The following is a 14,958-nucleotide window of genomic DNA, read 5'->3' on the forward strand; positions in this document are numbered from 1 at the left end:
AACCACATATAAAAGTGAGTAGCTTATTTGATCACTTTTAGTAAACAGATGTTCAATATTAAAAATGACTGAAGTATTTCAGCATTGTTTACCATTTGCCATCGCCTATTACACAAGGTAAGAAAATCTTTTTACATAGAACTGTCTTCTATATACCTAATTGTAGGCTGAGGATAGAGTCCCAGAGTGGGATTTTCAAAGAATGAGAACATTTTAAAGGCAGTAGCTGCTGTGGGAAGGATGAAGGAACACGGACCCCAGGAGCAGGAGACTGTGGTTTCAGGAGCAAGAACTGTGGTGTTTGTGATCTAGCAGAGGGAGGGTCTTCAGTGGAGCTCTGCGGGGCAGCAAGAAACCGTGGTGCATCTCACTGTGTCTGAGCCCTGCTTCCACCACTCCCTGGCTGTGACCCTCAGATTCTTTAAGCCGAAGTTTCTCCACCAATAATGTGACTATTCACAGCCACATGACAGGACAGTTGACTCTGAAGCTCTTCTAGGTGTTAGAAATAAAATAATGTTTATACTTGTTAGAGGGACAGAAAAAGCCTTGGAGTCCGGGAGTGGTTTCCATGAAAAGATGCCATTCTGCCTCTCTCAATACACTGCTGACCCACCAGGTGGGGGTGACTGCAGACCCAGGCCCCCGCAGAAGGTGCAGAGATGCTAGGAATTCTGGCCAATGGGTCGCCTCAGAAACATCAAGGGTGTGTCTCCCTGCTTGCACAGGCAGTGCTGCTGAGCTCTGAGAGATCAAGAGCAGTCTGAGCACTGTTTTTCTCTTCATGGTGTGCCTGTAAAACCAGCCAGGCAGCTTGCCTCTCCTGCTCTCCCAGGCCTGCTCAGGCCAGAAGCCAGCAAGCAATGTCCTTTGGAATGCTTGAAACCAAGATCAAGGTTTGCATTTCGTCTTTGGCACAGGGTTGTACCAAACTTTGGTGTGTTTTAAGAGTGACCTGACGTGCTCCAAAAATATACAGACCCCCTGTCCCACCCTCTGGAGATCCTATAGGCCTCAGGCGGGGGGAGCCTAGGAATCTGCATTGCCTTCCGTGATTCTCAGGTAGGTAGCCTGAAGGCCTGTTTTGGGAAAAAACACTGGCCCAGCCCTGGGTGGGGAACCAGAAGACCTGAGTGTGAAATTAGGTAGTTCCCCTGACCTCAGCATAAGCCTCAGAAGTCACTCCACCTCACTGGCCCTGTTGCTTCACCTTAAAGCTTCATTTTTACAATCCATTTACAACACCCATTCATCAAAAGCCTGTTGCTCAGAGGTTGAATTAGATGCTGTAGACAGGAAAAGCACCACTACAACTCAGAGCACACGCTGAAGGTCCTAAATGCTGTCTCCCGCCTTTCACACTGAGGCAAACACGGTCCACGGCTGGCTGATTTACGCCACGCCCCAACCCGAGACTCTACCCCAGGATGAAGACCTGTCTCCCCTGTTTGTGTGTGTGCTTTGCTGTGGCAGAGCAATGCTGGCCTCCCACCAAGCAGCATCTCTGCATTTCCTGCCTGGCATTCCGCGTGCTTGGAGCGCTGGCTGCTGCCATCAGTCCTGGGATCACCTTCGGGATACCTGGAAAACCTGCGAGTAAGACTCCCCGCTAGGTGATGGAGCTGTCAATAATCCACACAACCAGCCAGATTTATCCCTCATGTATTTCCAGAATGCGTGAGTCTCCTGATGTGGCTAATAGGGAGTGAGTCCACGTGCTGCACGCCAACCATGGCTCTGGACACCCAGCACAATATTTCATTCCTGTCAACCATCTTGCGAGGTGGTTGCTGTTATAACCATGAACAGAGACTTGGGGGAAGTTAGGGGACTGGCCCAAGATTATACAACTTGGTAAACCGACAAGCCAGGGTTCCAATCCAGGTCTGACCAACGCTGAAGCTTCCACAGATGTGGTTTCTCTCTTCAAGGAGTTTCTGCCACATTTAGGGACACGAGGATACCGTGGTGAACATTTTATCCAGTGTTAAATGAGGTTGGGTGAGCTGACAAATATCGTTAGCAATTCAAGTGAGACTAGCCACAGTCACAGTGCCAAGCATCTCATGGATTAAGGGATACACACACAGTGGTGTTACCTGCCTCTTAATTATTAACCTAGTCCAACTGTAAAACTTTCAAAAAGCAAAATACAGAGAGCCTGAAGTTCACAGTCACAGATGCATACTTTAACACCCAGTACTTGTCCCATAAATCCTCCAGACTTGTCACATTGACAGTGTCAAACAGCTTCACAGGGCCGGGCTTCTTGTGTGGGGACCTCACTACTTGCTTGCCCCCCTCCCTGCTCCGTAATGGCTAGCTGGACTGCAGTGCATAGACCAAGGCAAATTAAAAAGCAGTCACCAGCAACTCCTATCTAAAGTACAGAATTACAATTAAAACATTATCAATGAATGAATGCTTCTATTAGAAATAACGCCATTGTCTACATAGGCCAAATGCCCAGCAGTCTCCCACAAAACTGAATATTCATGTTCCCCAATCAGAAGACTTGGACATACATGGACGAGGTGTGTGACACAAGAAACGACTGTGGGGATTGTTCAGATGAATCAGGTAAAGATGGAAACATGTAATTAATGTTTTAACGGGTTCTTAGAGTTGCTATCCTTACATTTCAGTCATATAAATTGACTCACACTTAGAAGTCTTCTTAAGGATGTTCACATTCACAATTAAGTTATTCTATCATTTCCAGTAGTTTGTATACTTAAACTAGGTGAGTTCTCTAGCTAAGAAGCAAATAAAGCCAGATTTGCCAAGATTAACAAAGGGAAAAATCTTGATGAACAATCCTTGCATTTCTTTGGAAATCTGGTAAGATCAAAGAAAATTCTGAATGCTTTGACTTTCAAAGATTTTTGTTTGTTTATTTAACCTTTGGCATTTCCTTGCCAGCCGTCCACCACTCTCCTCTCGAGACGCCGTCCACAGTGTTTTCCTACGATGATTTAACACTGTGCAGTACCCTGATCACTTTACAATCTGGTAAAGTGGATTACTCTAAAACCATGGTGGTAGATACAAGATATATTGCTGGCCCCAATGTAAAAGACTTATCGGAAATAGAATACACTAAACAGACCACACTTTGCCTTTTGTATAGTCCTCATGGAAGGTAGAAATAGAAGTGCTTCCTAGGAGTTGGATGTTATCTAACGAGGTGTTGGCAACAGAAGACTAACAGTATAAACAGATCTTTGCTGCCAGCTGCCAAATTACCAAATATCGGTTTTGTTCCTCATCTATTAAATGCATAAGCTCATACAGATCCTCCTTGTTTATGCAGTGTGTCGGTATGAGGTAGTACTCTTTTCAAAATACAAATTCTCTCGCCCGAATATGTAGAATCTTTAACAAACAACTGCCATATTCCTCTTGGACAGTTTTTCTTAATATTTTAAAAATCCAAATGGCTGTTTTTTTTTTCCCCAACATGACATTTTAACAGTTATGCTTTTAAAAATAATAAGATTGTGTAGTTTTACAGTGCCCAAAGTGTTCAGGCTGGAGATGTGATACTGTTTTCTTTGCCGACTGTGCCTGCATTCCCAGAACTCGCTGCAAAGATGGCATTCAAGACTGTGCTGACTGGAGTGATGAAAATTTATGTGAATAGAAGCTTTTTTAAACTATTATTTTGGAAAGACTAAAAACAGTTATTAATTCTGTTTAGACTTTTCTCCCCATAATATGACATATGTATCTTAAAGGTGTGTGTAGAGGGGGTGGTATGGAGGGAGTTACTAAAGCACAAATCGAGTGTTATGTAATAGAGAACAAAATGATGGATAGAAATCAGACCCAACCTTTAGTGACCTTTGGCCTGTTTTTAAACTTTAAATTTGTTTCCAATTTTTAGAATGTAGCTTTCTGTCCTTACACACAGGGTTATAATGATACAAATGTACTCTAGTTCAGTTATTTCAACAAGGTTTTTAATCCTGGGACTTCCCTGGTGGTCCAGTGGCTAAGACTCCACACTTTCAATGCAGGGGGCCCAGGTTCCATCCCTGGTCAGGGAACTAGATCCCATATGCCACAACCAAGAGTTTGTATGCCGTAACTAAAAAAGAAAGAGATCTCACATGCTGCAACTAAAACCTGAGGCAGCCAAATAAAAAAATAAAACTTAAAAAAAAAGAATATTAATCCTAAGAATCCTCAGTTCATAATTGATGTCTCTTTATTAGTGTAACCCTGGTTTAGAGCCAACTGAAAGTAAGTTTGATTCAAAAGCAGTGGATGGCAGCCAGCAAATAGGGATAAGAGCCAAAAGATCAACCAGATCAGAATCATCTGCCCTCCAGCCTGCCAGGACCTGAAATTCTTTATGGTAGGTACTAAGGTCAAAAAAGCAGACCTGGGTTTGAGTCTCACCCTACTACTTATGAGCTTCCCTGGTGGCTCAGATGGTAAAGTATCTGCCTGCAATGCAGGAGACCTGGGTTCAATCCCTAGGTTGGGAAGATCCCCTGGAGGAGGGCATGGCAACCCACTCCAATACACTTGCCTGGAGAATCCCCACGGACAGAGGAACTTGGTGGGCTACAGTCCATGGGATCACAAAGATTCAGACACGACTGAGTGACTAAGCACACACACACACATTACTCCTCAAGGGGTATGTTTTAAGGGCTCTCTTATCTGAATAATGTGACTCTTTACAGACTTTTATAACAATCGGTAATCACAACCTAAAATCAAAATTGCTAGGAGGAATATCAACCACCTCAGATATGCAGATGACACTCTAATGGCAAAAAGTGAAGAACTAAAGAGCCTCTTAATGAGGGTGAAAGGGGAGAGTGGAAAAGCTGGCTTAAAACTCAGCATTCAAAAAACTAAGATCATGGCATCCGGTCCCATCACTTCCTAGCAAACAGATGGGATGGGGAAAAAGTGGCAAATTTTTTCTTGGGCTCCAAAATCACTGTGGGTGGTGACTGCAGCCATGAAATCAGAAGATGCTTGGTCCTTAGAAGAAAAGCTATGACAAACCTAAAGGTTGGATGACATCACCAACTCAGTAGACCTGAGTTTGAGCAAACTCCGGGAGATAGTGAAGGACAGGGAAGTCTGGCATGCTGCAGTCCATGGGGTTGAAGAGTTGGACACCACTTGGTGACTCAACAAGATGGTATGCGTTGTACAGTGCTTAAGGTACTAATAGCCACAGGAATTGTGGGCAACTAAAGAAAAATTGTAAGGATATGGTGGACTCTATTAGCTGAAAAAAAAAATCTGCTCTCCTTTTGTGGGGGAGGATTATACTTCCCCAATCCTCATGGCTACCAGACTATGTACACGCCTTGTCTGGCTGCCAACATTTGTTAATGACGTGTATCACTTTCCAACCTAAGTTTGAAGAGCCAGCCTGTTGTTTGCAATCTTTTTCCTGTCCTGAGACTGGTAATGCTGATTCAAGGCTGTTTTTTGGAGTAAAGTGGGGCCCAGCCACAGGCAAACCACAAACATCAAGTGATACTGAAAATGTTACAAGAAAAACCTTACTTGTCCATAGCCACCAACACACCACCAGATCCTTTAAATAATGAACTGAACAAGTAACATTTTGAGATTGTTAGGGAAAAATTCTCTGAGCATAGGCAAAACAGGGGTAACCTTAGCCAGCATCTGCTTCAAGCAGTAAGTGGCCCTGGGATAAGCCTTGCCTGGAAATCTATTGCAAATCTCTATTTAGACCCTCTCCTGTACAGATCAAAGGCAAGTAACTGAAAGTGTTCAGATAGTGGCCTTTTCACATGCTCAAGCCAGCCTATCACTGCAATCTCTTGGGGTGAGCGGAGAACATTTCTAAATGTGCTAGTGAAGAAAGCATCCTCAGGGAGCTCACAAGAAATGCAAATCCTTGGGCCCTACTCCAAGTCTTCTCAATCCTCTGCCCTCCAAGCAAGCCACTGCACTTGCTTTAGCCAGTTACATACAAGAAGTGATAGTGCAACAACTTTAAGAGCCAGCACATGACCCATCATCCTCTCACTCTGCCAGATGGAGGCTGCTTCATCAGTCTGGGACCGGGAGTACTTAGCATAGCCCACCTGACCCACAAGTCTGGAGACGCGTACTTATGTTTTGTAATTTTGTAAACCACTGAGGCTTTAGTCCTAGCTACTGTAGCAGCACATCTTAATAGAAATATAGTTAAGATATGCACACACTTTTCTCATAGCATCTCATTTTTGTGAGTTAAATAATAGTGACTTTTAGATACAGTTGTATAACTTCAACAGGTACTTTTAAATTGGTATGGAAATTTAAAATGAATTCTTTTTGTTGCAAGCAGAAACTAAGGTATGATTGCTAATACAGTTTTTAAAAAGTAGCCCTATACTGCAAGAATTTTCTGGGGTAATCGTAACTATTCAGTATCCTGTGGTGGCAGTCACATCACATATTAACATTCTTACAACTGTCACTTTTACTCTGTGTTAATTTCAAAAGTAAAAAAAGTTTAAGGAAAACAGTGCTCATTTAAAGTGTTATCACTTAAGGTGACACTTCTTTTTTTTTTCAGGCATCTTAGAGAATTATTACCTAGAAGGGAGCGAAGAAATTAACTGTTTTTTTTAAGTAAACCCAATCCCAGGGACAGAGGAACCTGGTAGGAGGCCGTCTACGGGGTTGCAGAGTCGGACACGACTGAAGTGACTTAGCAGCAGCAGCAGTTGTTATCTCGGAGCAGGCAATCGCACCCCACTCCAGTACTCTTGCCTGGAAAATCCCATGGACAGAGGAGCCTGGTGGGCTGCAGTCCATGGGGTCGCGAAGTGTCGGACACAACTGAGCAACTTCACTTTCACTTTTCACTTTCATGCATTGGAGAAGGAAATGGCAACCCACTCCAGTGTTCTTGCCTGGAGAACCCCAGGGATGGGGAGCCTGGTGAGCTGCTTTCTATGGGGTTGCACAGTCAGACACGACTGAAGCGACTTAGCAGCAGCAGCAACAGCAGTTGTATCTACAAAATGGAGCTAATAGTCCCTACTTCATAGATTGAGGATTAAATGAAAGAAAACTATTATATATAAGACACTTAGTATCTTTACAATACAGACAATATTAAGAGGAAACATTCCACTCACCCACCAGAGAATATTTTCTTATAATTACACCCATCACAAACCACGGAAGCCCAAGACCCACTGGAGAAAACGTTTTCCAACATAAGAATTTTATACCACCACTGTTACTTATACGGTCATTTAAATCTTTAATCAGATTCCATCCATGATTAGCAGTCATATTACATGCCATGATTAGCTGTCTATAAACAATTTTGCCTTCTGTGTACAAATTGGTATCAATGAAATAAAAAATAAAACCATATACTAGGCAAAGAATTTTATTTATCTTTGTCTCAAACTTTATTCTTAGGCTTCTTCAGCTTCATTAGCTGCAAAGAATGAATTGTATATAAGCAAAAACTGAAAAGAGCTGCAGTGTCCAGGGGCTTAGGCTTAAAAATATTAGAGATCTAGATTTTATCAGATCCATAAACAAAATTTTAAAAAGCAGTCATAATATAAAATAGCAGCTCCCAGTAACTTCTTCAAGATTTATCTTCTTCAGAAGTTAACTCAATTCAGTTTGCTTCATTCTTGGAAGCCTCATCAAAATTCTCCACAAGATCTAGGAAAAGAAAAAAGAGAAACTCAGGAAAAAAACCAAGTTTACAAAAATAATCATCAGTTGTTAAAAAGGAGATAGGAAAATCCTCTCAAAATATATCCTACAGTTAAAATTAGGATATATATTAAGACATTTTTTATTTCCAATGAGGCCACTAACCATTTGATATATTTTGAAGTGTATAATTTGACATATAAATAACACAAGGAAAAGAGGGAGATATTAATTTTCAATGACACAACTACTATGCTTAAAGAATATATATGCCCCCTCCCTTCCCACTCCACTCAAAGAATTACAGTTTAGCAATGTAATATATTAGTCATGTTAGGGCAGAAACAAAGAATACCACGACACAATTTGAAGTTTTCCTTGACACCTCAGGACACCTGTCTATGCAAAGTAGTATTTCTGGGTCTAGGCAGTCTACTGTCCAATATTTGTTTCACAACAAAATAAATTATCCAGTGACAGCCAGGATAGAAAAATGCCTCACTATTGCCAAACAGGTTTTTCTGCTGATTTTAGAGTGATTATATACCAAGATATTTCTACAACTTCTTCATGCCGTCTCATACATCTATGGATCTCATACATCAGTGGGAAACAGGTGATTTGTGATCTACAAGTAGCTATTATACTGAGGTTACAACATACATACCTATTAACTCAATATTTAAGGTTAGATACCTTCCTAGGATTCCAAACAGAAAAACCAAGCCTAGAAACCTGACTTCCAACTGAATAACACTGTGATTTTTCCCCTTCTCCCTCTGCTCCACTTTACCCTATGACCCGCCTCCCCAGGTAATCTTTCCTATGGTGCAAAGATTCTTCATTCTCCCTTGCTAAGATTCTCTAGTTTAACCACAAGTGAAGGTTCCTACCTGGAACTTCATCATCATCCTCCTCTCCAGTGGCAAGTGGTGCTTTTCCATCCACAGCTGTGAAAGAAAACGTGAATGTTCAACAAACATTAACCAAGAGAACAACAGATCAAAAGCCAAATGCTGTTACGACTCAGGTTTATGGTGACATGTGGGATTTCATCTATAATACTAGCAGTAACACGATAATCTGATGTCCACAAATAAGCACGAATACTAGTACCAGCCAACACGCCAAATTTCAAACCCATCCTTTCAATCCCACTGACCTACAACAGGGTAAAGGTAAATCCACATACCAAAAAACCTTTACTGAAGTGAAAATAAAAAACCAAAAAACTAAAGGTGCCTTTGACTGATAAACCTGCACTTTCCTTTTACTACACAAGCGAGAGCGAACTACACTTGAAAGGTGAGACCTCACAGTACTAGCCGTGTATAATTTTCCGTGGCATCCTTCAAAAGCCTACCTCAGCTATGAAAGCAGGCTTTTCAGCAAGAAAAAACAAGCAAACACACACACAGACATACAAATTGATTAAAGCAGAGTGAGCAAATGTCAAGAAAAACATGGATGACTAAATAGCAGGTCATATAATAAATCTTGATTCATTCATTATTTCCACTGCTCAAAATTTTAATCAGAGGCCTTCAGCATAAAGTAGCTACCCCCCTTATGTACAACCTATTCAACCACACAACCAACCTTCTGCTCTAAACAGAATCTTCATTACACCATAATCCAGAGTAGTGGCAAGCCAATTCTTGAAGACTATTGGCAATACCAGTTGAATTTGTAAAACTAAAGAATATATTTTAATATATTTTAATCTAAACTGCCATTCATTTTTAAAAAGTCCTCATTTCTAACTAAAAAAGGTAAAATTTTTAGTCTCTGATCTAAAAGAGAAAGCTAGTAGAAAAACATTTCATTTAATCAAGTATAATGATCATAGCATACCAGATAAACTACTGAACACACTAAGAACACCGGCTTAAAATCAATATAAAAATTTATATTCTTTAGAGGAAAGTTTACATTTCCAAATTTAAAGATATTCGTATCTATTTGCATCATACATTTCAGAACTCTACTGGTAAGTCAGTCACCCTGAGCAAAACCACTACTAGCAAACTCACATTGTTTGGGCAGAGCTTCAGCCAGTCTCCTTAAACTGGTCAGACTGTCGGCACCAAGCTGGTTTAAGATGCTGGGGAGCATTTCTGTCAGTTGCTTTGTCTCAGCGTGGCCCGTAATGGTGAAAGTGTTTGCTGCCAGAGATGCCTGAACTTTAGGGTTGTTAAAGTGGATCACTGTTCCTTGATTTGTGAACATATTCACCTAAAAAGAAAAAAAAAAAGTTAAACTAGCAACACCCATCAAAATCTCTTTAAAACTGAACATTTTTATTAAGCAGAAGCAGAAGTCTAAGCAACCTGTATTTCACTGTACTGCAGAAGCAAAATTCTGCCTGAAATGGAAAGTACGACCTAATCGCTTTACCCTTAGTTATCTCCCTGGTATTAATTGAGTACAAACAAATATTTTAGAGATGAAATTCTCTGCTGGAAGTAGAGTCAAAAATCATAAATGCATGAACAATAGTTTTTAGCCAAATCTTAATTTTGTGAAGAAATAAAATTTGACACTTACCTCTTCAATACCAGAGATATTGTTTACCCCTAACTTCTTTAAAGAGAACTGAAGTTTTTTGTCATCTGCTGTTGCTGTTCTATGAACCACCTTCTTCTTTCTGCGAGCAGTTCCCTATTGGAGGGAGAAAAAGAAAGAATACAGCACATGTTTATGCCACAAGAGGCATTTTCAAATGGACAGTTTCTAATTCCTTTCTGGCTTCTCAATCTGTGTTAAGAAAATTACAATAACCACAACCTTTTATGCAGTGAGTAGGCATATCAAGGCACTGATGAAAGCCAAAAGAGGGGAATGAAGAAAATTGCATACAAATCCTTCATAACTTCTACACTTCTAGTTTTGTCAGATATAAAGGAGTGATCTTTCCCCACTTTTACTTTTTAACATTATCTGCTCTAGAAATTATGTGAGGTAGCATGTGCCAACCTTAGTTAAGCCTCATTTAGAAACTCCATGTCAATAACCATTATTTAACCTTCTGTTTTTATATTAAAGAAAAACCAACCTTCATTAATCTTCACAGGCAAGATCCTAAAAGACACAAGTCTATACACAGACTTCTACAGCACCCAAGAGTAAAACCCCAATTTCTTACCTTACCAGGCCCCTACACAATCTGCCCTGCCCCTATTATGCCACTCTTGACACTACTACACACACATTTACCTTCAGCCAAGTAAACCTTCCTGCTATTCCTTAAATAGGCCAAATATGCAGACAGGAGTCTCTGCATGTACTGCTCCCTCTTGTAACATTTGCACGACTCCCTACCTCACTTCAGATTTCTGCTCTTATGTCACCAAACCTGAGTGGCCTTTCCCAATCAACCAGTGAAAAACAGAAATTCCCACTCTATCTATCCAGGTTTTTCTTCAATCTAGTAGAGTACAGTATCTATACTCACTGAAGGCATACAACTTGATGAATGAATAAAATACAGTCTTCAGGAAGACTTGCCTCCTGTGCACTTACACCCAATCTCCACATACCCATCTTCCCAAAGCTCAAGCCACCATCTGTCTGTGCCTCCCCCAAACTGCAGTTAACACCCAATCACCACGACCTCTGCGTGTTGAAAATGCTTCCATTTCACTATGTATACTACACTATGAACAGTTTCCTACTTTTTTAAAGATGCCTATCCCTCCTACTAGGACTAAAGTCCCCCTCTAATGACTTTTAACTTCTTAAATTTTATACTCTCAGGATTGAGCAATAGTAAAGCCTTAAACAAATCATAGTGTACCTGAAGAAAATATCAATAGCTACAAAAAATATGGGTTATGAAACCCCTCAAAAACCTTTAAGAATAAACATTATCTTGAAGTGGTCATGCAGATACCCTGGTTTCCAAAGAATTCTCTCTAAAATACATCCCAAAGAATTACATAAGATTCTAAAAACAAAACCAGTCTGCATTCTTTATGTTTCACACTCTTGACATTCAATTTTTACTGAAATAATTTATTATCAATGCTCTGACCAGATATTGAAAAAAAGGGCCTTCACAGCATTTACCTAAAAATACCTAATGCTTGTAGATACCTCTAAAGCAACACTAACTCATCTAATTTCATATACCACAGTAAGTAGGTTTCTTAAAAGGTGAAGAAAATGTTCCCACATTACAATGATGACAGAAAGACTACCTACATTAACAATTAAAATTTAATCCTACACCGGCCTTAAGAATCTTCAACTTCCCTGTACTCTAGAATCTCTTTTACAAGTTAAAGGCTAATGATCAGATTAACAACAACAACAACAGGCACACAAGCACATTATTCACCTGACTCCTCTGAAACCTGCACTGAAAGGAATGATGATTAACAACCTACAGGAGCACCCAAACATCGACCCACAAGGAATGAGTCTTCTTGGCACCTGAAGGTCACATCTAGCTTGTAACAATTGCTAAAAAAGAAGAAACACCTACTACTGTTAATGGGTAGGTGCTGATCTGAAAACCAGCTTTGGGAGACGACGGGAGGGGAGGATTGGATCCTTTCACTACTGGCAAAATCAGTACTTAACAGACTCAACTTGAAGTCAAATGCTTAAAGTGGGAAAAACTAATAGACAATAAACTTGTAGCATGGAAGCTTTATACAAGTTTTACCAAGTAAAGACATGTTCTGTTTCAACAGGCTACCACACCTTGTTAAGCACTAGGAACGTACTAACACAATGCAAAATAACATTCGGTAGACCTCTGGTAGAGTGGATTTTTTTATTTAAGCAAATTAGAGAATCTAAATCTTATCAAGTTCAAAAAAGAATCCCCTTGAAAGGGACCAGCAGCCACCAGAAAAAATCAATTAACCAAAACCTGATCATTTAAAAACCTGCCACTCATCACTCTCATTTTCTCAGTTTTAGTGTAATTAAAAGTAAAAATGGAAAGATACCTACACAGGTAGTATTTCCAAATCCAGTCATTGCTCTTGCATCCCTATGCAAAGTACCTATAAGAATGACATCTTCAAATACCCCGGAAAATATACAACTACTCTAGACTGCATTTAGCTAAGAAAAGATTACAGAAACGTCTTAATTTACAAGTGACCTGAACTTCCAACTATTAAGTACAATTACCCACAGCCATTTGAAAAGATAGGTGAAACTTAAATTCAGTTTTAGTTGTTTATTAAAAAAAAAAAAATCAAGCACCGACTTTACACAACTTAGGTTATAAAGTCAATGACAAAACAAGCCAAGGGTTTTAAGGGCCACGTGATGACCTAACTGAAATGATACACAGACTACATTGTATATCTAATTTAATTCCTGCCATTCCCTTCACACGATTTGCTAGTTCGGTGAAATGCCCTCTCGAAACAAAGTGACAAGTCAGTTATATTAGAAATCAAAGGAGAAAAAACCTAAACCACAAAGCTTCAAAACAAAAACCCCCAACTATTTAAACTTACTTTCCCACCAATGCGCACTTGTGCCTGCAGTTTGGCGAGTTTCTCCTGGTTCATGATAGTTTCTTTCATCTAAAAAAACAGGAAACCCTCAGCGAGGAAAGCTCTAGTTCACTCCAGCATTCCACGCTCGTTATTTCCCAAGACACCAGCAGAATACATGTCCTATACAGGCGAAGGCCTGGATCCCAAACCCACCCCGCCAAGCTCCCGAATTTCAATTTTCGAGGGAGCCCAAAGAGCACCCGCTTTCCCATCCCACTCCCACAACTCCCCAGCTCTTTACAAGCCCAGAGAAAGGGCTCTAATCCACGCCGGATCGCCCCCACCCCCACCAACCCCCACCCCCACCCCCCGGCCCCGGCCTGGCCTCGGCCTAGCCAGGGCCTGCCCTGCCCAGCCACTCTCCGCAAGCCTCGCGGTACCTGAGGCTCCTGTCCTCGGGTTCCGCCGGGAGGTGGAGGAAGAGATGCCGCCGCCTCGCCCCCAGGGCAGCCGCCCCTGGCCCGACCTCGACCCCGAGAGTCAGCCTGAGTGGGTGCGCCTGTCCGTCGCATCGCCTTCCTCTCCTCAGCCCTGTCCCTCCCTGTCTCGCTCCTTCCGGGAACTTCCCGCCCCCGTTCCCGTCCGCCTCCCACGCCGGCGTCCAGAGCCTTTTTGTACCTTGTTGGAGCGGAAATGGGGCCGCGCGGGGGACTAGGGTTGGCGCTCAGGTGGTCTCGGGCAGACCAGCTGAGGTTAGGCGCACACACGCGGGGACGCAAGATGGCAGCTAGAGGGAGGCCGGAAGTGACGCAACGCCACTTCCTCCAAAAGTCAGGAAACGGACTTCTGCGAGCGCTCAGTGCCTGGCTGCGCACGCGCGGCCTCACGGGGCCGCGTTTGTGACGGTTCCGTGTGCCCTCCTTCCCTCGTCCAGCAATGGCAGGGTTGAGACCGCAGGAGAGACTAGGCTGGCAGCACCGCGAGTGGCCCTGGGAAGGCTGTGGAGGGGCCAGAGAACACGGTTCTTTGCATAGTTAGGGTTGAGTAAGTCGCACTGTCTCAGGGCCCCATCCCCAAGTTCTAAAGGCTCAGAAGACAGCGCCTGTTAACGTTTGCGGAAATAAGTGGGGCAACTAGAGTGTGCTCACCTATTTAGCCAACTCTCCACTCGCTGGGAGGTGTAGATTGGAGCAATCATCGGAATGCTTTAGAATTTCCCCTTCCGCCCGATTTAATCTTTACTAAGAGCTTTTGTTTAAAAAAAAAAAAAAAAAAAAAAGGGCTAATTTAGCTTTCCAAAGTTAGGTTGGTTGCCGGACCATGGTTCAGAATTTCTGGGAAGCGTGTTCAGAAAGCAGACCTGAGTCCTGTCTCTCAGCGATTCATTCTGACTGAGGATAGGAGGAAGTAATCTGCAATTCAGCAGGTGGCTAACCACTTTAGATCCGTGAACTTACTTACCTTACTTCTTATGAGTCTTAGATAAAAAGTTGACTACTTGATACCAGTTGACATGGATTTGACTATTAGCGATTCACAGTTGAGAATTAATGAACTAGGGTCTTAATAACAATTTTCCACTGGGTTAATGCTGTGTTGGCTCTTTGTTGAATCCTCACAGAAAGCTTATGAGATAGGTACTCTACATATTCATGGCGTGGGAACTGAGGCTTAGAGAATTAAAGGTGTGAAAATAGACATACACAGCCCCATCTTACCTCCACCAAGTCTATCCATCTATATGTATCTGAACGTGTTTGTTGTCTTCCCTCCTGTTACACATGAAAGAAATAGTCCCTCTGCTTGTTTCACTCAGGTCCTTGAT

The 14,958-nt window shown here is 41.8% G+C and overlaps 1 protein-coding gene across 2 annotated transcripts; it reads right to left on the minus strand.

Annotated features, from left to right (window-relative positions):
• Nucleotides 1–7,234: 7,234 nt before the first annotated feature.
• BTF3 (basic transcription factor 3) lies at nucleotides 7,235–14,203 on the minus strand. 2 transcript variants are annotated; one of them, XM_027520153.1, is made up of 6 exons: nucleotides 13,812–14,203; nucleotides 13,152–13,220; nucleotides 10,219–10,332; nucleotides 9,705–9,906; nucleotides 8,565–8,621; nucleotides 7,235–7,677 (listed from the first exon to the last, which is right to left on the minus strand). In XM_027520153.1, the coding sequence occupies exons 2-6, from the start codon at nucleotides 13,218–13,220 to the stop codon at nucleotides 7,631–7,633; spliced, it is 489 nt and encodes a 162-aa protein (XP_027375954.1). In that variant the 5' UTR covers nucleotides 13,812–14,203; the 3' UTR covers nucleotides 7,235–7,630. The 2 variants fall into 2 exon arrangements, with proteins under 2 accessions (XP_027375954.1, XP_027375953.1); XM_027520152.1 differs by having other exon boundaries at nucleotides 13,574–13,939.
• Between the last annotated feature and the right edge of the window lie 755 nt (nucleotides 14,204–14,958).

The sequence above is a fragment of the Bos indicus x Bos taurus genome, chromosome 20, assembly GCF_003369695.1.
Source record: "Bos indicus x Bos taurus breed Angus x Brahman F1 hybrid chromosome 20, Bos_hybrid_MaternalHap_v2.0, whole genome shotgun sequence".
In the NCBI taxonomy this organism is placed as follows: Eukaryota; Metazoa; Chordata; class Mammalia; order Artiodactyla; family Bovidae; genus Bos; species Bos indicus x Bos taurus.